The following is a 16,827-nucleotide window of genomic DNA, read 5'->3' as shown; positions in this document are numbered from 1 at the left end:
TCAGAATTGATAGATAGCCCTATTATTACACACCTGGGGAAAGTGCCATTTTCCTATGAAAAAAAAAATTATGTTTTGGTATATATGCTTAAACACTTGCTTGATGTAAAAATGACCACAATTACCACAGTCTGCACTATAATGTAAGGCATCATGCGTCAGGTGTGGTCCCCCTGGGGCAAACTTTGAAAAGGTGTCAATCTGTGGCAAATGTTTTAGAACTTACTAATGTATTAATTCAGTTCAGTTTATTTCTATAGCAGCAATTCACAACACACATCATCTCAAGGCCCTTTACAGTTCACCAGATCATACAGTCAAATTGATTCAAAGTTTTCTATTTAAGGAAAACCAGTTGATTGCATCGACTCATTGACTCGAATGCAATCCCTCACACTAAGCATGCTTGTAGGTGACAATGGAGAGGAAAACCCCTTTTAACAGGAAGAAATGTCCAGCAGAACCAGGCTCAGTGTGAGCGGCCATCTGCTGAGGTTCAAGGAGACAGAAGCAGAGATCAGAAAGGCAGAGATCCAAAAAGCAACTGTAAAGGGAACACACTGCCAGGCAGACGAGCTCTGAGCCAGCTTCCATGTCGGAGGATCTATAGAGCGCATCCAGCCAGTCACAGTCAGAGAAACAGGACTACACTGAAAAACAGGCCCATCTCGAACATCTATAAATAAAGCTGTCGATGGCAGCAACACAGCTGATATTTCTCTCCAGGGTGGTTTCACAGCCAAGCAGGAACAGATGAGGCGAAGCTCCTATGAGGAAAAGCAGAAAAAAGCATAACGTTGGAGATCTAACTAAAATATTCTTCAGAATAGGAGAAAAGATTACAACTATAATTACAATTGTCCTAGATAAATTAATTCCCTTTAAATTAACCCTGTTAGTTTCAACAATTTTCCCATTTAGTCATGATCTGATCTACATGCAATCTGATTCAGTTTACATTATATTCAGTTAATCACAATCATGTCTAAGCAAAAAGTTATCTTACAAAGCTTTTTTTTTTTTTTTTTAACAAAGCTAGATGGAATCCAAGTAGAGGAAAACTGACATCTTAAAGTGATACTGAAACATCTTTCAATTCCTTCATTTAAAATGTTAGCTTTCAGCCATTCGTAACTTTATAAAAGTTAATAGGCTACTTGTTAATTTAAAAACATATACGTTTTTGTTAACGTCTCCATTCATAGGGGCGGGGTCAAGAGGAGGCGTGCAGGAGTTGCCGTGGCAACCATAACCTAACGTAACGTGCGTTCATTTAAAAAGACCCCAGCCCGAGTTTTCACCGGGGTCCTGTTTAGGTAGCAGGTGTTAACTGAGAGAATGTCCGTTATCTGCAGTTAAACTCAAATAGTTTTCCCATAGAGAAGCGATTCCCTATTTTTCTGTAAAAAGAAGATGGATTTGGAAAAGTCTGTGACTGAACGCTCGACTTCTAGTCGCCGTGAAAAAAGTTTGGGGCTACTCACGATGAAGTTTGTCAGTCTACTTCAAGAAGCTAAGGATGGCGTTCTTGACTTAAAAGTGGTCAGTGAAACTGTGAGATACCGTTTCCCGTTTTAAATTTATTTTTAATTTTTTTGTGTTTTCTTGTAGAAACCCTGGTAGGTGCTATGCTATCCAGTTCTTGCTGCTAGTTTTAACAAAGGGCTGTCAGTGACAATCCTAAAGGTGTAATGATGTATTCACTGGGTTTAGATCAGGCATGTCTGAAGGCTGTCCTCAAAGGCCGCAGGTTTAGAGGATTACCTGCCTTGATTCTGCTAATCAGCTATTAATGAAAATCAGCTGCGCTGGAGCAGGGAGACCTCTGAAACATGCAGGACAGACTTTGGACAAGCCTGGTTTAGCTCATATAAAAGCAAAATATTAAAACTAGAATTATACAAAAAAAAAATAATAATAATTCTGTTACAAAGTGTAATCAAACACAATCACTTTTTTTTTTTTTACAACAAAATATGAGACCTAAGGGTTGCTGTGTGCATTAGTGTTGTGACTTTAGGTGTAGTAAGAATCTTGTGAAGTTAGGATTGATGCATAGCAGAATATAATACATGGCACAGATTGATTTTGTTATGCCACACAGGGGTGGAGCTAGATGGGGGTCAGGGGTGGCCATGGCCACCCTTAGCCAATCGTTGGCCACCCCTACCCTACAGATGGTGGCAGCAGCAATTACACTCAAGTGGAATATTGATTTTAATTCTTCATATATTACTTACGTTTTTTCATGTATTCACAATTTCTTGACAACAAAAACACTGTGCTTAATTATACACTTCAATATACTAACATTAAAGATAAGTACAAAATTCATGCTCTTTTTCTTTCAATGAAATCATAGATGAATAGCTATTTTAATAACAACTTATTATATAATGAAGTCAAATCTTGGATGGAACAAAGCTTTCTTCACCTTGATCAAAGTAAAACTCAAGTTATATTATTGGGTCAGAATCTTTATACTACAAATCCAGATCTGTTTCTTGGTTCTTTAGCTCGGTTTTGTCAGATCTCTGCTAATCTTGGTTTTACTTTTCACAGCTGTTTAAAGCTAGATAAACAAGTGAGCTCTGTTGTTAGGTCAAGGTTTTATCACTTGCGGATTTTAGCAAAAATTAAATCCTAATTCTACGTTCAAATAATCAACTATTACTGACAGTTAGTTGGACTGGACTTAGGAGGAAAGGAGATCGGGCCTTCTCTGTTGTTGCTCCAATTCTGTGGAACCATTTACCTCTTCAAATTAAATCTGCCCACAGCCTGGATCATTTTAAATCGCTTCTTAAAACTTCTTTTTATTCTTTGGCTTTTAATTGAAGCAGTGTTTCACATTTTGTTTTGTTCATTGGTGTTGTAGTCTTTCCTGTAAAGCACTTTGGTGCAGTTTTATACCTGTTTTTAAAGTGCTGTATAAATAAATTTGACATTGACATACTCAATTTATGTAGATATTAGTACTTGTAAATATCAATTTTAAGCAGAATGATTATCAATCAAAATAGGTAAGTAATGGCAATGGAAAAGATGTTTGCCCCAGAACTCAAACCTGAAAGTATTTTATCCACTGTACCTTTTGTCTAGAAAGCACGGATGTTTAAATATATGTGTCTATTTGTTAGCAAAGGCTATAGGAAAGTATAGTTATTCTCATCTTAGGCTTGACCCTGAGGTTCTGGTGCCTATCTACTTTCGACCCCCCCCCCAGTGTACATTATTATTGCCTGGCCACCCTTATATACATTTTCTGTGTTGTTGGCTTTTTTTTTCTAAAGAAGCAAAATGATTGAGGTGGCTTTTACAGGTAGAAAATAGTTTAATGTTGATCTATAAAAGGAAATCACTTCTAAAAAATTTGTTGGCATTCATTACAAAAGTGGAGTACAGTGGCTAAAACCTGCTTTTATATTTCATCTACTTAATGATATGTTACGTATTTGCCCAAGCAGAATTAAAAAGTAAAAAGTTTATTTGAAGGTATTTGGTAATAATTTTAATTTCTGAATGAGATTTAACTCTTAATATTTTTTTAACTTGTGATAAGGTTTAAATGCTTGGAATAACTTATTATAAAGTTAAATAACCTAACTGAAATATTTGAAACCTATACCTACTCTAGGCACACATTGAGGTATGAAAAATACTATAGTACCCATATTTTACTGTTCACTGGGTCGGCAAATTTCTGAATAGGTTCAGCACATAGAATTCTCACCAGACACGGTCATTTGTGATGCATTTTTGGTCAAAAAATATTCATGTTTACTGTTAAAGTTACAACATTAGCAATTATATATTGCTACTACCCACCTCTCTGTATTAAACATGAGATATATTTTCAGCATTTGTTTATTTTAAGTATGGCGTATTGCTAATAAAAACCCAAAATTGAATTTCTCAGAAAAATACATCAAATTGAATATGCTCTATTTAACGAAACAATGCTTTAATGACATAGTGGGGCTTTTATTATCATATAATAAAATGCTGTCTGGACAGATGTCCATTACACAATGACTGAAACCCTCTACTAGGACAATGAACCACAAATTAACATTATTGCAAACGTAGCTGACGTAGTAGGAAAAAAATCATGTTGTAGAAAAGGTGAAAAGTATTTAATGAATATGTGTGCCACCATCATACAAAGACATTAACTTTTCTATTCCGTATGTTAAGTCATTTTTGAAGCAGCAATAGCATCAGATTTGTCTTACCTGATCCAAGGAGGATGAAAAAGGACTGTCTTCCTCAGTCCAGCTAGTTTTATACCAAGAAATCTCTAAAACTACATCCTGCTCTCAATGAGAAGCTTTATCGAAAGCGTCCTTTTCCTGAAGAACTCACCCACATCGCCAAGAGCACAAATACTTGATTTAATGACCGTATAAACGTGTTATTCCAGAAAACTGTCCTGCATAGTGGATGTAAAATGCCACACTAAAAATAAAAAAATCTACCTGGGCTTTCCTAAAACCAAAACAGATTTCTGGGCTGATTGCCTCCATGTCACACCACATTTATGCAGAAATTCAGACAAAAGGAGCCCATGATTGATGGGTGGCTATATTAGCGAGTGCACTGACATCCTTTTATGTATACCTGTGTGTTTTAGTTTTTTAATCAACTGAAGCCGTAATCATCAACCTGAACAGTTAGAAAAATGTTAGAACAGTATCACTCTTTGTGATATGTTTTTAACTCTCTGAACTAAAGTATTGAAATTAAAAAGTAAAAGTGTTTCATTTAAGTTGGTCTGAATTTGTTTTGAAAAAGAAAAGGCTTAATCACTAATCCTATGGGTTTTTTCTTCAATAATTTTTCCTATTTTAATTTCCCCCAAAACACGTGTGTGTGTATGTATGTATGTATGTGTGTGTGTGTGTGTGTGTATATATATATATATATATATATATATGTGTGTATATATGTATATGTATACACATATATATATATATATATTAGTGCTGTCAATCGATTAAATTTTTTTAATCGCGATTAATCGCATCAATGCCTGAGTTAACTCGCGATTAATCGCATTTTAATCGCACATTTTTTTTCTGATTGAAAATCATTTAAATACTCTCGATGACATACAAAAAATACATACAGGCTAGGTTTGTGCCAATGTTCTTTTTTTTAAATGAGAACAGGTCACAGATACTGATTTATGCCATAGAAACATATGGCAAGAAGATGGCATGTAGCAAAAAATAACAAATATGTAGCCAAAAAAAAGGCCCTGAAAACAGGCTGATGTAAAAGACAGTCTTTACAGTTAATACAGTCTTTTGAACAAAGACAAGCATTTTACCCTACTGCTATAAAATGTAGTACAGTTAACATTAGATGTTAATTAACCAAGATAATAATGAACAATTTTCAATCAATACATCAAAATCAATAGACGGACATCACTAGATGGAGGTAGTCTATGAAAGTTACTTTTCAGACTCTTAACAAAAAGGAGAACACACACACACCCACCCACCCACACACAGACACACCCACCCACACACACACACGATACCGACCTGTGACAGCAAGCGTGCCGTAGCAGATTCCATTTGACCTCAGTAGTCTGTTTTCTCAGCGTATTTCAGGTTGCTACTAGTTACCAGACACTCAACTTGTTTGTTGGTGGTGGGGCTTAAAGAAAAGGCACTAGCGTCACCCAGTGTATGAGCGTCTTTTTTCCTTGAGGAGCTCCGCTCTTGAAGCCTATGAGAAATGCATACACTGGGGGAAAGTAGCCCCGCCTTCCCGCAGGCTGCAGCGGGATGTACTTGGAAAATTGTACCATAAAACCACATAGCGTTAATCTCACGTTAAAAAAATTATCGCCGTTAAAATGGCCTCGCGTTAACGCGATAATAACGCGATAATTTTGACAGCACTAATATATATATATATATATATATATATATGTGTATATATGTATATGTATATATATGTGTGTATTTATAGTCAGAGGTTGTCTAGTTAAATTTACTCAGTTCTAGTTATTCAAGTAAGTTTTTGACTGAAAAAAAAGTTTTAGGATCAGTTTTAATATTTTTACTTGTTTGGTTACTCCATCCATAAATTCACAAGCTTGCTTTTTTTCTTTTTCTTCTCCAGACAAAGACGTGCAGATAATCTTTGTCACAATGAGTCATTTTTTTTGTACACCAGCTTGCTTGAAAAGAAATGTTCACATCAAGCTAGTATATATTGACAAGTAACACCAAAATAAATATTGTTTGGAAAAGTGTGGGCTTTTTTTTCACCTTGAAATTTAGTTATTTTTTTAGATTATATTTGTAATTTTTAATATCAGATGTTATGAGTTATTCAGTACTTGAGTATTCTTGTTTTTACCAGGTCCTTTTTTATTCGCACTTGAGTAATTTCTTAAATGACTGCTGTTCAATATTACTACATTAAACCAATGATGAAGTGGTGTTACGCTTGAGAACAAATTTTGGGTATTCTACCCACCTCTGGGTTTAGCCTCCCTGTGATTCTAAACTGCATCCTTTTAAGGTGTGTATTATGCATTGTGGCTTTAAATAGAAATGTTAGGTTACTGGGTCAAACTTTAGTTTTACTATTGGCATAAGCCTCACTTGTCACCTGGGACAGTTTATTGTTCTTTTTTTTTTTTTTTTTTTTTTTCTGGTTTTTGTCTGTCAGTAATTTTCCCTCTTTTTCTGTCAAACCTGGTTAATGTTTACATTGCAAGTAGATGCTTTCTATCTGTCCTACAAAAAAAAAATATCATGTTTTTTATGTTTAAATTATGCTTCTTAAGTTGCATTATCATTTTTTTTTTTGGGGGGGGGGGGGGGGGGGGGGGGGGTTCAATACTTTCCAAAAAAGTTAGAAAAAAAAACAAACAAAAAAAAAATCTGGGCTTTGTTTCCAAGTGTGAAGACGTTTTGTTTCCCAATTCAAAATGTCACAATGTCAGAATTTTTGAGTTCAAGGCTTTTTATGACTCTACGCTATTTCTGCCATTTTGAATTGAAAAAGCTTCCTGGATGGGAAGCGAAATGTCTTCACACTTGGAAACAAAGTCCAGTGTTCTTTTGTTTTTGTTTTTACTTTTTTTTTTTTTTGGACTGACTATGACGTTGATGACTGAAAATCACCTTCACCTGCATAGGTTTCAATACTTTAGTATATTGTTTATGTGTAGCAGATAACTTCTTGCTTGAGACAGCTAGCTGTGGCTGATTTATGGTGACGTGTTTGAATCAACAGGCTGCACACAGCTTGGCAGTGAAGCAGAAGAGGAGGATTTATGACATCACCAACGTCCTGGAAGGTGTTGGGCTAATTGAAAAGAAAAACAAGAACATCATCCAGTGGAAGTATGAAAAAAATATTTTTATGTCTATATGTATAAAAGAGCAACCTTAGAAATGTAACTATGTGTTAGATGCTGTTGGATTTTTAAATTCCTATTAACAAACAGTTGCTCTACATTGTCTGACCCCCCCAATAATTAGGGGTAAGAACAGAGGGAGCCAAAGTGAGGAGGTGTTGGAGCAGATTAGAGTTTTAAAAGCCCAAATCTCTGAGCTCGAGGTTCAAGAGAAGGAGCTGGATGACCAGAAGGCCTGGGTGGAGGAGAACATCGAACAACTCAACCATGATCCAGACATCCATGCATATCCTTTAGTTTTTTTCCCATTAATTTCATTTTCCTTTTTTTACCTCTTAATTTAAAAAATGAAACTGTTTTTGCTCATCCTTTTTCTTGCCTTTTGCTGTTGAGACATGTTAATTTGTCACCTTGACATTTCTATTTTCTAAGAGGATTAAAAGAAAACCCTTACTTTTTTTTAATCAAATGTTTACAGTTGAGAAAGCGGCTTTTCATATAATTAATTTCCAAAAAAAGTTTCCCTAGTTTTGCAGATTTATCTTTGAATTATTCCGTGGCTGAGTTTCTTCATCTGGGATGAAAGAAAACCTTGCCGAAACCTCTGAGCATTGTTTGCCTATTGAACAGAGAACGGGTATAAAAAGAGGATTATTAATGCAATCACTATTGTCACTCACTGAAACAGCAGCCAGGCTAATCCTGAATTGCACAAAGCCTACAGCCTTCTTTTTCCGGTTTATTGTCTCCATCTTCTGTTGAATTTATTCCTGTTTCCTTAACACCTCTTACATACAGATTTGTGACGCATGAAGACATTTGTGATTCTTTTAGTGGAGACACCCTTCTGGCTGTTGTTGCTCCTTCTGGAACCCAGCTGGAGGTGCCTCTTCCTGAGATGGTAGTTTGATCCATCATTTTCAGTTTGAATTACATTTTTTGTACTCTGGACTTAAAGTAACATTTACTAAATGTCTATTATTTATGAAGTTTATTCTAGTTTTCTGTGATGCTGAGGTAGACCTTTCATTGAAAGCTGTTAGATGTAACTACAAACTGCAAGGGGATTAGCTACAAACTTTAATTGCGAAAGTCATTGAATAGTCTGTTTCTTTGTGTGTGTGTGTGTATGTGTATATATATATATATATATATATATATTTATACACCCACACACACAGTCTTGCCTTGCAGCAAGAAGGTTCTGGGTTCAATTCCCAGCGTTGATACCAGGTCTTTTCGCACAGGGTTTGCATGTTCTCCCTAAGCATGCATGGGTTCTCTCCAGGTACTCCGGCCTCCTCCAACATTCCAAAAACATGAGTTAGGTTAATTGGCTTCTCTAAATTCTCCTCAGGTGTGAGTGTGTGCATGAATGGTGTTTTGTCCTGTGTGTATATATATCTATCTCACATATACACACACACACGTGTATATGTGATGTTATAAGATTGTATGGATTCATTATTTTACAGGTTCAAAGTGGCCAAAAGAAATACCAAGTGAACATGCGCAGCCACTCAGCTCCCATCCAAGTGATGCTCATCAACAGGGATTCCAACTCCAGCATGCCTGTGGTCTTTCCTATACCACCCACTGATGGTATATGTCTGATGCCAACTCCTCCCAGTGCGCCTGTCAGCCTGCAGAAGTACCCCCTCCTAAACGGTGCTGCAACTACATCCAACACCTCGTCCTCCTGCTGCAGCCAGGATTCTATCTCCTCAGACCAGCAGATGGCGCTGCCAGACAACGATAAAGAGCTAACTTCATCCTCCGCCACGGGTGATGTGCAGATGGGTGATTATTTAATATTTATTTTGGGTTTTATTCACTTAAGCAAAAGTAATAGCATTGTTTGGACTCTGAGCTACATGCTGTGTGCAAGCTTTGGAGATTGCTTGAAAGGATTTGATATAAAACAGGGGTTTATTATTATTTAACCCTCTTTTTCTCTGTGATCTACCTCTGGCAGGGAAATGAAAATTGTTCACGATGGAAGCATTTGTTTTTAGCTGCCTTTTCCCTTATACGCTTGGACAAAGCTTGATATAGTAAATTAACTCACAGTCCATCACTTAGAAAATGTAGTCCACCTGTGTATTAGGGCTGGGCGATATGGAAAAAAAACTATATCACGATATGGATTATTTTATATCACGATAACGATATATATCACGATATACCACAACTGATGTTGCATTTTATGTTTTCATAGTCCGTCAGATGGACAGGGTTGAAAAAAATCTTTCATCGCCTATTTTTTACCCATCATCATCTGGGTGACGTAAAGCGGTGTAGTGTCGCAAAACCACGTTCTCTACACATTATCTTTTTATTCTCTTTTTTTTTCGTTATATATACTTAGAGTTTGCATAGCAAAAACGCAAAATGTTATATTAACAAATTATATTAAAATGTATATTAGCAGTAATAATAATAATAAAAAAGTTTATCACGATAGAAAAAATAGAGGAGAAAGGTCACGATAGACATGTTTCTCTCGTCCTCACGATATATATCGCCATATCGCCCAGCTCTACTGTGTATAATTTAATATCAGCATACATCCAGATGTTCTGTGTGAAAACATTTATGAAAAAAACGGCAGAATGGAATCCGAAGCTAGGGATAACATTATTGAGACATTAACAAGAGGATAAGCTGATTGAAAAGGTTTCTTTTTAAATTTGGAAATCAGTAATATATAAATAGATCTGAACATTTGAATGGTATGATACAAGTAGAAAACCTGTCATAACCTCCCAATCCACCAACATTAAAAAAGGCCAGATAAGGAGACCGTTAATCAGAGGCCCATGGTTACTCTGGAGGAGCTGCAGAGGTGCAGTGGTGAGACAGTTCATAAATGTTGCCTTGATGCAGAAAAGTGGTGATTAGGAAGCCATTAGAGGTCAAATTTGCAGTTTTCTGCACATCATATACCACAATGAGGTTTGAACCAAAACTGAATCAAGGCATAATTATATATTTGTTTGAAAAATAACACTGAAAGAACCAAACCAATGGTGAAACATGGTAGTGGCAGCATTGTTCTGTTAAGATGATTTGGTTGTTCATTAGATTTGGTAAGAGCGAATGGAGGACTGTTCATGCTAAATGTAGGGAAATACTACAGAAAAATGTTAGACTGAGATAGAAATGCACCTCCTGCTGATTAGTTACCTTAAACAAATCAAATTAAAACTGGGTTAAGTCTTGAATTGTTTGCCAACACACTTCATCCACCGGTCAAAGTTTCAGCTACTTTGCAAAGAAGATTCGGACCATTTCCTCAATGGATGACCTGAGCTTTTGAACTCGAAGGTCGTTCTGCGAGAGACATAGAGATTTAGAGAGTCAAAATACATTACGTTTTTATTTGTCTAGTGATAAACTTAGCTTAGCAGCACTAGGGATGGGCTGCTGACTTATACCTCTTATGCCTGTTTGGTTTTTAAAGCATGTTAATGATGTGGATGATCAAACTGAATCACAAAGGTTGGAGTTTCTTGCACTTACCTCGAAATCTGATCTGAATGGAGCTTTTCTCACAGGAATATCACATGTTGGGGATTTTATTTTCACCTGCCAGAACAGGAAAAATGATGCATGTTGCTGTATTTTAAAATAGAAATGAAAGTGATCTCTATGTTAAAAATGATGTATAGTTCGGACCATAAAACAGATCTCTACTGAGGTCTTTCTAGAGATTTCCCTTACTGCAGATTCCTTTAACTTTAATCAGATAGTTGATGGCAACAATGGTGACTGTGCCGAATGTTGCCTATATACAGTGGGTAAAATAAGTATTGAAAACGCTGCAAATTGTCACAGTAAATACATTTCTAGAGGCGCTATTGACATGAAATTTTCACCAGATGTCCGTAACAATCCATACAGTCCACACATACAAAGAAATTAAACCACAGACATCCAGAAATTAAGTTATGTGTAATATTGTGGAATGTCTTAGGGAAAAAGTATTGAACAAGGGAAGAACGAGATGTGCAAAAAGGCATGGAAAGCCGTGACAGTTGAAAACTCTCAGTATTTAGAAAGCCATTCTGCCCCTTGTCAGTGCATATTAATATCAGCTGGTTCATTCCCAAATGATGGCCTATAAAAAGGTGTCTCTGGTATCACACAAGAAACATCTCATGATGGGTAAAAGTAAAGAGCTTTCTCAAGACCTTCACAACCTTATTGTTGCAAATCATAGTGACTTTTGAATGTTCCAGTGAACACAATAATCTGGAAGTAAAAATGGCATCCTTTCACCATAAACTGATAACATCCATTTGCTCCTTAAAAGATTTCTAACAAAGGAGTAAAGAGTTGTCCAAGAGCCAAAAACCACTTGTGGAAAGCTTCAGAAAGACCTGGAATTGGCAGGTACAATTGTTTCAAAGAAAATGTGTATACACTGAACTGCCATGGCCTGTATGCACGCTCATCACGCAAGATTCCCTTCCTGAAGAAAAAGCTTGTTTTAAGTTTTGCTGCATAACATTTAGACAAGCCTATGAAATACTGGGAGAATATAGTCTGGTTAGATAAGAACAAAATTGAACTCGTTGTACGCCATAATAAACATCATGTTAGGAGGTCAAATGACACTGCACATCACCCCCAAAAACCCCATAACAATGCAGTTTGGGGACGGGAGCATCATCGCGTGTGGTGGGTTTTCAGCATATGGTACTTGCAAACTTCAAATAATTGAAGTATGAATGGAAGAATGTACAGAGACATTCTTGATGAAAATCTGCCATTTACCAGGATGATGAAGATGGTACTTGGGTTGACATTTCAATAAGACAATGGCCCCAAACACACAGCCAAGGGAACTCTCAATTGGTTTCACAGAGAGAAGGCTGCTAGAATGGCCCAGCCAATCACCTGACTTGAATCCAATAGAAAATCTATGGGAAGAATTAAAGATCAGAGTTTAAAGAAGAGGCCTATGAAACCTTCAAGATTGTGCGGGAAAATGGGTCAAAATCACACCTGAGCAATGCATGTGACTAATTTGTCCATACATGAGGCATTTTAAAGATGTCATTGCCAACAAATGTTTTTGTACAAAGCATGAAATAAATTTCAGTAAGTGTGTTCAAAACATTGCCCTGTGTCATTTCACATTGTTACACATAACTCGCTTTCTTGGCATCTATGGTTTGATTTTTTTTTTTTTTTTTTCCGTATCTGTGGACTGCATTGTTACCGAAATGTGGTGAAAATGTCATGTCAATAGCACATCAAGAAATACATTTACTGAGAAAAACAGTGGTATGTTCAATACTTATTTTACCCACTGTATCAGAGGCTAGATTTCTGCTTGGACTGATCCATAGCAAGGCCTATATATCTGATGGAACTATTACAAATGTGCATGATAATAATGTTGTCTTAAGCAACACTCAGCATTACTACAAGAAATTACCTATAAAGGCTCAAATCTTTTTTTTTTTTTTTTCTTGGCAGTTAGTGCTTAATGCTCTCATTTAGCATCAAATACACGTAACATTGATTATTAATTACAAACTTATAACAACTGAATCAACTATTCTGTTGCAGCCAGATTTAAGAGGATTCATTGCATTATTTTCCCACTTCCTGTCATGCAAATTTGCTTTCACAATGTAGGCAATTTCTACAATGACTAACGGGTTGATTGATGCAACAGTTTTGCAATTAACTGATCGGATTGTTAAAGTGAAACTGACGCAGACTTTTTTATTTTTTTTATTTACTGGAATAAGAGGAATTGGTAGAAACGGAAAAGGTTTTTGGTAATTCTCTCTTGTGGTTACACAAGATTGTGCTGGAAACCATGACTAAATGTCAATTGTTGGAGACTATGCTCTTTTTAAATGCTGGTGGTTGACGTTGTTCAACTTAACTAGCAAACTAGTTGAAGATTGATTTTTCAGATGGACATGAAAGAGAGAAAATAGTTTTAAGAGCATAAAGAAGAGACATTTTCACAGTATCTCTGCTTCATATCTCATACTTTCTGCAGAGTGTCAGAGTGAATCAGTGGCAGCAGTAGTGTTGGATCAGCAGCAAATAGACGTGGAGGACCCAGAGTACCAGGCTGATCTGGATATTGGCCACCTGCTAAGATTAAGCACTGGCGGCAGCATGAGAAACAACAGAGATGGTGAGGCTCATAATATGGGAACTCCTCTAATAAATATTAAAGGTAGTTTGATGGTTTTTTTTTTTTCAATAACTTTCTTAAACTGTTTACACTCATAATCTGTCATTTTTACACCCTCCAAGTTGAACCCTTTAAAATAGTAAGAAAGCATCTCCAATTTCTAGTGTTATTTGGTTACATTTCACCCACAAACTGCTCATATAAAGAATAGTTCTTTGTTTTCATGTACCGGTAGTCTCTCCATTTGTTCAGCAGCTTCAATGCTGCAAATAAATGGCAAAATGTTAGTTTGGGACGATTGTTGTCCATTGGGCCTGCTGCTTGCATGTTCTTGTGCTAAATGAAAAGCAGCCCCCTATTGGAGTTACGAACTGCTTGGAGACTTGATAATCAGCTATATAACCTGTTTTATTGAGTGTGTTGAATTTAAATGAATTGGTGTTTAATTTAAACCCATTTTCTTAATTCTCTCATAGGAGCTGTTGACCTTATTGATGACCTAATGTCTGCTAATGGTGAGGATCAGTACACCTGCCTCATAAAATTCTTAAATTAAAGATGAGCTTTAACAAGGTTGATGGACAATGCTCAGTGCAGATGAGTTGGATCTCTGCATTTACAAGTGTAATGACATAAGTGTTGTGGTCAGGATAAATAGCCTGTTGGCTCACAATAATTACACCCTGGATCATTAAAGGTGTCCATCCACACCTGCTAAACATGTTATTCCCTGACTCTGTTGTATTTGCAGCTTGTTGAACTTTAGCCATTCATTTCTATATATATATTTACAGTTATTGCTCACAGAGAAGGAAAAAAAAAATCAGGATTCAGCTTTTCAAGCTAATACTGGGAAATGGCTTAGAGATACCATAGTCTTTAAATCAGTGCCTTGTCCTTTTTAGGAATGAAACTTCCTTCTCCATAATGTTTCAGTAGAGGTAAACATTAAGTGCTTTAAAATGTACAAATAGTTGACTATGGTGACTTTGTACTTCGACAGCTGTGGAAAAATGGTAGCAAATGAAATGGCTTTCCAAATCCTCTTTGTCGTCCTTGATGTTCATAAAGTCTTTACTGTCGCAGCTTCTTTCCTTTAATTAGCTCTTTATTTTATGCTTCTACTTTAGCGTCCTTAACGGGGGGAAAAATGTATGTGTCCGTATTTTTTTTTTCTTTTAAAGGCCCTTAATTTTGGACATAATGATCATACAGGGTTTGTCCATTTTTAATAGATTCTCTCCGATTATCAACACAGATGGCATTAATCTGGAATTTTCCACATGCAGTCACGTTTTAAAAGGAACGATGCACCTTCTTAGTCAAAGACTGCATATTTTGCCGACATTGATCTTGGACTTTGTGCTTTCATTAACTTGTATGTTTAGAAACTGACAACTATTTTTTAATGCTTTAAATTGTACAGTTAGTTTTATCCGTGCCTGTATTTCACTTAAAAGAAAGAAGCTCTTTGCCACGGATGCATTTTCACAACTGGAACTTTAACAGACTGCATGTGTAGGGAGAATTTGTCAGAAATGATGGATGACCCTTATTACTGATTGCGCTGTTATCAGTACCACATGCATCTGAGCTGATCCAGTAGCCAAACAAGCAGATACTTGTTCTAGGGCCCTTATTTTCACCTTCTCAGCAACTTTTAAACTTGACTTTAATGAATAAACTGCATTTATACCTAATAGGAGCTGGAAAATGTTTGGTAGAAATCTAGTGAGCATTACTGTTGATGGCATGTTTTAGTGTGTGGAAACAGCTCTGAAAGATATTTTGAAAATTGCAGATCTGCAGTGCAGGAATGAAAACGTCATTAGATTTCCACCCCTGTTGTTTAAAAATGTGGTATGTGTGTGTTTGTAATTTACTGAGATTGTCTCTTATTCCTTGTTTTGTGTTTTTTCCCACAAATACAGGTATAGACTACAGCTTCAATCTGGATGACGGTGCAGGAGTGTGTGACCTGTTTGATATGCAGATCCTCAATTACTGATCTCTGATGGTTTCTCAGCATCCTGTCTACACTCTGTTGCCCTCTTTATAAAAAACACCTCCAAGAATTATTTCCTGTTTTGTTAGTATTGCACAGCTGCTACTTCGTGTGCCATTATTGCCTTTAAAAAACATATCTGGTCATCTTTACTGTCCAACTGTACACCCAACACACTACAGTGAACTTCTGACAATAGAACAATTGCCTAAATGCATTTATTTTATGCAACTGCATGTTGGGTTTTTTTGCAGTTTATTTTTTTACAATAATTTGTATTCATTCAGAGCGGATTTAGTTTACTTTTTGTGTTTCAACCAAGGTTGAGTATATTTTGAGAATGTACCCTCTTTTTTTATATGTCAAATTGACCACTTCTGTCACAGTTCTGTTTCTTAAAAATGTGGCATGCAGAGAATGAAGGTGTTGGCTTATTTGTTTTGCTGTATCATTAAAAAAGCCAGAATGTTTTCTGTTGTTTGTTACAGACACTGCCTTTTGGTCATATCACAATTGCATATTAAAATAATTAATTTTATACGTAATTTAATTATATAAGGCTCAATTGTTCTGATATTTTTTTGCTGAAACTAGTTTAAATGTCTTTATTTAAATAACTGAGTTTGCCATCTTTCTAAATTGATGAGTCAAAACCTGAAGAGTAATTTCTGTGTTTTCTTTAAACTAAGTAATGTATTGTTTGCACTTTCTATTTTTTTTATTAAACTGGTTTTCCCCTACTACAATCTTTCTGTCCCTGGCAAAAAAAGCAGTCAGTATGGTGATGTCAGGGGTCGGTTTGCTCCCAAACAGTTGGAAAAATGGATATTCCCTTACTTCACTTTTGGCTTAATTAATTTGAACTTTTAAGATGTATTTGCTTCAGACAGGTGTTTTCCATATCCGAGTGCACAAACAACTTGAAGCATCATTTGATCAAAAGTGGGAATCTGGCATGAAAAACACCTTTTCTGCTAATCTAATCATCTGGGAGTTAATGGCCTGCATCTGTTTAAATATCCAAGGTATTTGATGATCAAACAAACCCTTGTCTAAATGTAAAATCACAGATCACAGCAGATAACCAGATGCTTTTAACCTTTTTTTTTTTTCTAGTTTTTTGTTTGTTTGTAATTGTGTAAGTTCTGGGTGGTGAATTCCACAGTGAATGTTTAAAAGTTGTTCCTCTACTGTTTGACAACATGCTGCTACTCCCAAACCTTTGCTCTAATTTTTGCAGCGGTGCATCAAGATTTGCCCTCAAATCCT

General features: G+C 36.1%; 1 protein-coding gene across 2 annotated transcripts; it reads left to right on the top strand.

Moving 5' to 3' along the window:
- Nucleotides 1-1,170: 1,170 nt before the first annotated feature.
- On the top strand, nt 1,171-16,460 carry e2f5 (E2F transcription factor 5). 2 transcript variants are annotated; one of them, XM_038295979.1, is made up of 8 exons: nt 1,171-1,542; nt 7,264-7,373; nt 7,512-7,673; nt 8,180-8,288; nt 8,863-9,187; nt 13,413-13,595; nt 14,030-14,068; nt 15,485-16,460. In XM_038295979.1, the coding sequence occupies exons 1-8, from the start codon at nt 1,414-1,416 to the stop codon at nt 15,559-15,561; spliced, it is 1,134 nt and encodes a 377-aa protein (XP_038151907.1). In that variant the 5' UTR covers nt 1,171-1,413; the 3' UTR covers nt 15,562-16,460. The 2 variants fall into 2 exon arrangements, with proteins under 2 accessions (XP_038151907.1, XP_038151908.1); XM_038295980.1 differs by having other exon boundaries at nt 1,385-1,542; nt 13,413-13,553; nt 15,485-16,457.
- Nucleotides 16,461-16,827: the final 367 nt, after the last annotated feature.

This window comes from Cyprinodon tularosa, unplaced genomic scaffold (assembly GCF_016077235.1).
Source record: "Cyprinodon tularosa strain WSP-4 unplaced genomic scaffold, ASM1607723v1 ctg364, whole genome shotgun sequence".
Lineage (NCBI taxonomy): Eukaryota > Metazoa > Chordata > Actinopteri > Cyprinodontiformes > Cyprinodontidae > Cyprinodon > Cyprinodon tularosa.
This window is presented reverse-complemented; position numbering and strand designations above follow the sequence as displayed.

Coding starts and splice junctions, on each gene's coding strand:
- e2f5 (XM_038295979.1), top strand. CDS start 1,414: ATGGATTTGGAAAAGTCTGTGACTGAACGCTCGACTTCTAGTCGCCGT. Junction 7,674..8,179: donor CATGATCCAGACATCCATGC/ATATCCTTTAGT, acceptor AACACCTCTTAC/ATACAGATTTGTGACGCATG. Junction 13,596..14,029: donor TCCTCTAATAAATATTAAAG/GTAGTTTGATGG, acceptor ATTCTCTCATAG/GAGCTGTTGACCTTATTGAT.